Source organism: Vespa mandarinia, chromosome 9 (genome assembly GCF_050613455.1).
Source record: "Vespa mandarinia isolate Hongniang chromosome 9, ASM5061345v1, whole genome shotgun sequence".
Classification (NCBI taxonomy): domain Eukaryota; kingdom Metazoa; phylum Arthropoda; class Insecta; order Hymenoptera; family Vespidae; genus Vespa; species Vespa mandarinia.
Genome location: NC_140818.1, coordinates 80,205 through 87,500, shown reverse-complemented (window position 1 = coordinate 87,500; position 7,296 = coordinate 80,205). Strand labels below are relative to the sequence as shown.

General features: G+C 30.9%; 3 protein-coding genes across 7 annotated transcripts in view; 1 reads left to right on the top strand and 2 right to left on the bottom strand.

The window, feature by feature from the left end:
- CycE (cyclin E) overlaps positions 1–1,388 on the bottom strand; it is a 3,215-nt gene extending 1,827 nt beyond the window's left edge. Inside the window, exons 1-2 of one of the 2 annotated variants that reach the window (XM_035887104.2) lie at positions 1,059–1,388; positions 132–969 (exon numbers count right to left, since the gene is read on the bottom strand). In XM_035887104.2, coding sequence (XP_035742997.1) covers positions 132–145 — 14 coding nt within the window. In that variant the 5' untranslated portion in view covers positions 146–969; positions 1,059–1,388. Of the gene's footprint in view, positions 1–131 lie in introns of both variants that reach the window. The other variant, XM_035887103.2, reaches the window with a different exon arrangement.
- Positions 1,389–2,426: 1,038 nt separating this feature from the next.
- On the top strand, positions 2,427–5,665 carry lft (Limb expression 1 family member lowfat). Of its 2 annotated transcripts, none has more exons than XM_085659177.1 (6): positions 2,427–2,541; positions 3,039–3,204; positions 3,290–3,399; positions 3,643–3,828; positions 3,963–4,297; positions 4,568–5,665. In XM_085659177.1, exons 4-6 carry the CDS (start codon positions 3,672–3,674, stop codon positions 4,970–4,972), a joined length of 897 nt encoding a protein of 298 aa, XP_085515303.1. In that variant the 5' UTR covers positions 2,427–2,541; positions 3,039–3,204; positions 3,290–3,399; positions 3,643–3,671; the 3' UTR covers positions 4,973–5,665. The 2 variants fall into 2 exon arrangements, with proteins under 2 accessions (XP_085515303.1, XP_035742972.1); XM_035887079.2 differs by having other exon boundaries at positions 2,438–2,541; positions 3,951–4,297; positions 4,568–5,664.
- A 133-nt stretch (positions 5,666–5,798) lies between these two features.
- On the bottom strand, positions 5,799–7,110 carry ClpP (Caseinolytic protease proteolytic subunit). 3 transcript variants are annotated; one of them, XM_085659243.1, is made up of 6 exons: positions 6,979–7,108; positions 6,788–6,915; positions 6,577–6,711; positions 6,356–6,476; positions 6,086–6,268; positions 5,799–6,018 (listed from the first exon to the last, which is right to left on the bottom strand). In XM_085659243.1, exons 2-6 carry the CDS (start codon positions 6,821–6,823, stop codon positions 5,867–5,869), a joined length of 627 nt encoding a protein of 208 aa, XP_085515369.1. In that variant the 5' UTR covers positions 6,824–6,915; positions 6,979–7,108; the 3' UTR covers positions 5,799–5,866. The 3 variants fall into 3 exon arrangements, with proteins under 3 accessions (XP_085515369.1, XP_035742980.1, XP_085515370.1); XM_035887087.2 differs by having other exon boundaries at positions 6,086–6,476; XM_085659244.1 differs by lacking the exon at positions 6,788–6,915 and having other exon boundaries at positions 6,086–6,476; positions 6,979–7,110.
- Between the last annotated feature and the right edge of the window lie 186 nt (positions 7,111–7,296).

Sequence of the window (7,296 nt, the reverse complement as noted above, 5' to 3'; positions counted from 1 at the left end):
AAAGGAAAAAAATGATTTATTGTTTTCTAAGACTGTTCCAAGGTTGCTATAATATATATCAATTTCTTACACGTGAAAACTAATGAAATAATGGAAAAATCCTACGTTCGAATAGAAGGTCGAGCACTCACCTGGTCTGTGGCATCTTGCTGAGAAATACTCGCAGAGTTCGAAATATTCTTAAGAGTTAAGATTTTTTTTTATTAATCCTCGGTATCGGGTGATATCAGACTAAGTTTTGACGAAAAGCAAGTAAGATTTCGTACTACAATATTGTCGAGAAAATACTAAAAAGTATGAGAACGCGCGAAGCTCAGACACACTCGATCGCCATAATGCACGTCTCCTTCCCCGATACCAATCCAATATTTAACGATGAAACGTAAACACACTTATTCGATTTAATCAAAAGAAAATCTCCGATAGTCTTTAGCGATGTACCATCATAATGTAAATAACTTTGGAATAAAATTTTCATGGAAAAATCCGAGGACGTGGATCTCGAAGCGCGGGAGACCAGCGCGCGAAACGATGACCAACCCCTGCTTGCAATCTGGCGCTGTGACGCCCTCTATATGAATACCATAACCTCAAAAGGGGAAAATTTTTCAATTTTTACAAATACTTTCCGGAGAACTTCCCTTGACCTTTCTCAATGGACAAACACCGATGTCATCCTCAGGAAACAAGGATTTTGTTGGTCAAAGAAAGGTCTTCCAAGCTGTTGATTCACTCGACGACGTTTCACAGTTAGTGTGATTTTTCCAATAAATATGCACTTTAATGACATTCAACAAGCGAATTCTTGAATAAAACGAGTACATTCGTCTTTATATCGGTCTTTTTTTCACATATATACGAAATTACAGCATCGTGGCGTTTTCGAAATCAGACAAACCGAGGTGCATCCATGCTCTCCCGCGTCCATTGGAGAATGCTTCCCGCCTTGATCTAATCACACTATATTTTCTAAGAAACAATGGAATATCTTTTTAGTCACTCACGTTAAATACGTAACAATGAAGAATGTTAGATGGTCATATTTAAACGATAAATACAAAGATAATAGCTATTTAAAATTCATTAAAGAAACTGCTTGGCAGCGCGAAGTTTTGCAGGAACGCCAAAGAAGTGATGGGCGCCGGGCAGGCGTGCTTATAGGTGGCGCTAGTAACCTTTCGGGCATACGTTTATCCGATTGGTCGAGTCGTATGACACAGCTGGCGCTCAGCTGATTCATTTGTAGCACACACTTGCATTTACATTCACTGATAAGGGACGCGCGCGCGAAACGATGCAATACCATGCAACTCGCGCCCCTGACCCACGCGGGAAAATACGCGCGCCCGCCTAAATCCTTTTCCCTCTCTCTTCCTATTCCGCAACCCCCACCCACTCATTCTCTCTTTTTCTTAACAAGACGCGTCATCCAATCGACATAACAGAAGACGTTCGACAACGACTCACGACCGTCGTCTTTCGTAAGGATACACTCTTTGCCACGTGTCGAGCACGGTGACCCTTTTCGAATTACGCGCGAAGGCCAATTTTATATTTCTTTTAGATTTAGAAATTTTTTGGGTATTTAATGTAATAACCGATGGATGTAGATCTTAGTATGCGTCTTATAAGATTTATACATTACTTACGTTTTTGGTTTCATCCAATTATTTTTTAAGAATTCGTTTTTGTTTCCATATTTTACGTGAATTATATTATTAACTATCAAAATTTTGCTAACTCTTAAAATTTGTGAACATTCTTAAGTTTTGAAAACAATCGAAAGAGTACTTACGGTTGACATTCATTTATAATAAAAATAAGAATTCTTGTGACAATATTAATATATTCAATAAATTTTAGAGTGTCTTATATGAATGAAATACGTTGAAAAAAATCAAATTCTTCATATATTCCACAAAACCTTTAGAATATATTCGTAAAATAGTATTCTCTGACGAATGTAATTAAAAGTATAGCATTTTTTTAGTATAATTATATATAATTTTCTGTAATATAACTTTTCAGTACGATTGTTAATAAAGTAAAATAATTTTTAAATTAGTTTAATAAATTAAAAAATTATTTATAAATTATAAAATAGAAGTATTTCTTTTTTCTATTAATTCATACTAAGCTAATTATGAAAGATCGAAAAGTATTGATGATAAAATCGAAAATTATCATATCGATAATCCAAACATTTTTATCGATCGATAATGTAAACGTGAACATTTAGGAAATCATCTACTACGTGGCGCTTTGATCAATATTAAAGCTATACTGATTTTATCATCTATCTGTATACTATAGGTGAACGTCATTTTACAACTCAACACACACACATGCAAATATGTATGCTTGACGATTTCGTACATGTATGCCAAGTTCGATGCAAGTATGTACGGAAATTTGGTGTGATGGGGATGATGGTGAGGGGTAAAAGATTCTAGGGGGAAAGACGAAATGCAAGAATGCGATGTGCAATGTCGAACGGCAAACCGAGGAAGACACTATCGTGCCACTGACTATGACAGTTAGGTGCGCTCGTTCATTTATTGTAATTTCGATAAGATAATCTATAATTATCTACAGATAATTATACTTTACATTCTACTACTATTTTACACATGATCACGTGTTAAATACAAATACATAAATATCTTTGCTAAGATTGAATAATTTTTTTTTAAATATAGGATAAATATAGGATGTCTGTCTTAAATAAATCATTTCAAAATGATATATATATATATATATATATATATATAAATATATTGATTAATCATAATTATTATAAGGATTATAGGTAGTTCAGTTTTGATATATGTTATTGTTAATAAATTGAAATGTGTCAGATAATAAATTGAAGGAATGACATTCTTTCTTTACAATATCTATTTTTTATGAAGCATTTTTTATATAGTAACAAAGAAACTATAGGATAGATAAATAACATTATAAAATATTTTGTTAAATTAAGAAATGAAAAAGAAAACCGATTTAAATAGAACGATCGATACTAATGATATTTGAAGGGTACACGATTGATACATACGGTCCTGGTTTTCTGGAAATCGTCAGCGGTCCGGGGCCATTAAACGCGTTATATGTGTCTTGCAATTTGATCCCACGGCGCAAAGAGTACACTCGATCGGAGAAGTAATTTACGCAAATTCCTGGACATCTCTGGGATCTCTGCAGGTGGGCCTCCTGAATTTCTTCTCGATCTTCGATGGTTTGATATCACACACAGTGATAGTTATTTTATCGTATTGTCTACATCTAGAAGACTAGAAATTGATCAAATAAAAGAGGAAGAATCCAGAACGGCAAGATTTCGCATAATCCAGGAGCTAATTTTGCTTCCGCTAATTCGCCTGTGACGAAAATTTATCGGTAATGAATTTTTGTTGCTGTTGTTAAAATATGTCGAATTTCTTACTAATATCAAAATATTTTGATAATTTAATGCGATTGAATGACATTTGATTTTCAATTCAATTTTGGATTTTGTAAAAGTGTTCTAAAAAATTGTGTTTGGTTTATCTTTTCTTTTTTTTTTTTTTTACATAAAGATTTTACACATTCAGATATATATTATGTAGTTATGTTATATAATAGGTATAATCATATTTACAGTGTAAATGAACGTGTAATTTTGAGAAGTAATGCAAGGCATGATGCCAGTTAAGACAAAATCTCGTATTCCTGAGACAATGGGAGTAACGAATGGATTAGTGGATGCTAGAGCAAAGCAGGTTTTGAGAGAGGCAGTAGACGCAGTTGTTAATAGTTTTGCTAAACATACTCAGGGTTATGGAAGAGGTGTGTTATTTTGTTATTAATTTTTTCATTCTATATAGAAGAAATATAATTTAAATTGTATAAAATAATTATTCATGTTATAAAATTTGTATGATACACTTATAACATTATAATATATTTAGTGAATGTGGTAGAGGCGCTGCAAGAATTCTGGCAAATGAAGCAAAGCAGAGGCACAGAATTAAGAAATGGAGCATTAGTAATTTACGAATCCGTCCCAGGTGCTAGTCCACCATATGTTTGCTATGTGACCCTTCCTGGAGGATCTTGTTTTGGAAGTTTTCAAAATTGTCCCACAAAAGCTGAAGCACGTAGATCAGCGGCAAAAATAGCATTGATGAATTCAGTGTTCAATGAACATCCATCACGAAAAATTACAGATGATTTCATAGAGAAAGCTGTAGCTGAAGCAAGAGCAAGTTTCGCAAAACCTTCCACTACGCCTAATGGTGTTAGCAATCAAACTCAAGTAATTTCTTATGTGTGAAATATTAACACTTTGTGGTCGAATGTTCCCGCAAAGACGACAAAAAATAATTTCGTTATCTATATCATCATTAAGTTTTTTTTTCAATTTGACAATTTTATTTTGATTTAATTGAAATTATTTTTACCACTTTTACGACGACATTCGACCTAGTGAATAGAAATGTGAGGCATTCGAATGCAAAGAGTATACATATATATGTAATAATAATAATATAGATAAAAATATATCTAAGATTGAATGTATTTTTAGGGAAATGGTGATGATAAAGAAGATCCAAATACTGGAATTGGTGCATTCCGTTTTATGTTAGAATGTAATCGTGGGAGAACAATGTTAGAATTTCAAGAACTTATGACAGTTTTCCAGTTACTTCATTGGAATGGTTCATTGAAAGCTATGCGAGAAAGACAGTGTAGTAGACAAGAAGTAGTAGCGCATTATAGTCACCGTGCATTAGATGATGACATGCGTAGTCAAATGGCACTTGATTGGGTTGCCAGAGAACACGAAAGTGGTGGTGGGGTTGTTGCAATGGAATTAGCTTTAGCGGAAAGAGAACTCGAAACGGCGCGTTTAGCAGGACGCGAACTTAGATTTCCAAAGGAAAAAAAAGATATACTAATGTTGGCTCATGCTCAAGTTTGTCCTCAATGAATTATTTGAGGTAACATACTTTTTGAGACTTTATGAGACTGGTTTTTTGAAAATTGGATCATTTAAAAAGATAAGCAATTCCTGTACCTTGTAAAGATCGAATTTTCAAAAATAGTGATTCACTTTTCATTTGTTATTCACTTTTCATCATTAGACAATTTTGTTTTATCAATATATTTTTTTTATAAGAAATATGATACACAGAATTTTGTGATAATACACTTCCAAAGGAATTTAAAAATTCAGTGAAATGTGTGCCCATGGTATTCTAAGTACTTAATCTATATAGAAATCAATTGAAGCAGAAATACTGTAGATGTTTAACGCACTACGTTAACGTTTTAAATACATAAATTTGTCTTCCATTTTTTGTATTATTTTTTTTTTATAAATAATTTGATGCATATATATATATACACATTTCAGTTATATATGCTTGAATACATATTGCGCTTATCTTGCATGCCGTGTGTGATAATGTAAAAAAACATACACGTATAAGGGATATATGTATACATTAAAGTTCAAAGAGATAGAAGTATCTTTTTAAATATTTTTATATAACATAGCTAGTATGCGAGATCTAATATGTCCATAAATATATGAAACTCATATAAAATGAAGACATTTTCTTTGTGCCTGAAAATAAGTGATTACGACATAGTAAATTTATAATTATTTCAATGATATTTTATTATTATTAATATTATTATTATTATTATTATTATTATTATTATTAATATTATTATTATTATTATTATTATTATTATTATTATTATTATTATTATTATTATTATTATTATTATTATTATTAAATATTGATAAATTCATTTTTTTAAATATAAAGTTACAGTGTTCACATACGTCTCCAATTTAATTAAAATAATATTAAGTTTATATAGTAGCATTTACAGTTTCCTCTGACAATGTTGTCAAAGATGGATTTTCTTCTTCCTCTTGTAAAGGATGTGCAAGTACCTTATCTATTATTCCAAATTCCTTAGCTTGAGAAGGACTCATGAAATTATCTCTTTCCATACTGCGTTCTAATATAAATAATGACATTAATCACAAAAACCAAAACTATAAATGAAATTATTATATTTGAGCTACCTATTTTTTCTAAATCCAATCCAGTATGTTTGACATATAATTTATTAATTTGTTTTTTCAGTTTTAATATTTCTTGGGCTTGAATTTGAATATCTGTAGCTTGACCAGATACTCCACCAGATGGTTGATGAGTCATAATTCTAGCATTAGGTAACGAATGTCTCATGCCCTTTGCTCCAGCAGCTAAAAGTAAGCTCGCCATTGAACATGCTTGTCCTACGCACCAAGTTGCAACAGGTGGTAGGACATATTGCATAGTATCATAAATACCCAGTCCTGCTGTTACACTTCCGCCAGGTGAATTAATGTACATATGAATAGGGTTTTTACTACTTTCCGATTGAAGAAAAAGTAATTGAGCTATAACCACTGAGGAAACATTATCTGTAATCTATTAAAAAAGAGATAGATCAGTTTTTATTAAACTACAAATAGGAATTATAATAATCGTATGTTTGCATATATGTTCTATAATCAGAAATAAACATTACCGGACCCATAAGACATATTATTCGCTCTTTTAAAAGACGAGAATAAATATCATATGCACGTTCTCCTCTTCCACTTTGTTCAACCACGACAGGTACAAAATTTAAATAACGTGTGCTTAGTTTTTGACCATAACCCTATTTTAAAAATACACCAGTTAAATTTATTCTACTTTTTCTTACTATTTTAAAGACTTTTATAGTAAATACGTACAGTAATCCGTAATAAGCTATTTATTTTTTGCAACATTTCCACAAGTTTATTTATTAATAATTTTTTTTATTTATAATCGTCGATTAATTTCACTAGTTATATTATATTAATATTGAATACACTAATACCTAAAAAATAAATTTTAAATACCTACATTTTACTCATAACAAATTTATTACAGAAAATATTACCTTTAGTAACGAAACGTATTTAACACAACGTTAAATTGAAATTATTTGATAAACAATAATAGAATAAACAATATAGAAAAATGGCATAGAAGTGAATGATCTGATTTTTTCAGGTTATGTTTTGAATAGTTCGTATTGTTATAAAAATATTATTAAAAGAGTGTGGTCGGTAAGACAGAGATGTATTACCAATCGTAGGTCATAAATAAGTTATATGTTGTATTATTATAACTGACAAAACTGAATTATGTGTATTTTATTAAGCACTTTTTCCAAAAATATTTTACATTCTTGTTATAAATTATAATTTAATAATAT

Bases quoted from the DNA above. Each gene is read 5' to 3' on its own strand.
- lft (XM_035887079.2), top strand. From the start codon at position 3,672: ATGCAAGGCATGATGCCAGTTAAGACAAAATCTCGTATTCCTGAGACA. The intron at 3,829-3,950 runs GTGTGTTATTTT...TAATATATTTAG, and splicing joins TACTCAGGGTTATGGAAGAG to TGAATGTGGTAGAGGCGCTG. The intron at 4,298-4,567 runs GTAATTTCTTAT...ATGTATTTTTAG, and splicing joins GTGTTAGCAATCAAACTCAA to GGAAATGGTGATGATAAAGA.
- ClpP (XM_035887087.2), bottom strand. From the start codon at position 6,823: ATGTTGCAAAAAATAAATAGCTTATTACGGATTACT. The intron at 6,477-6,576 runs GTAATGTTTATT...CTTTTTTAATAG, and splicing joins TAATATGTCTTATGGGTCCG to ATTACAGATAATGTTTCCTC. The intron at 6,019-6,085 runs GTAGCTCAAATA...TATTTATATTAG, and splicing joins ATTGGATTTAGAAAAAATAG to AACGCAGTATGGAAAGAGAT.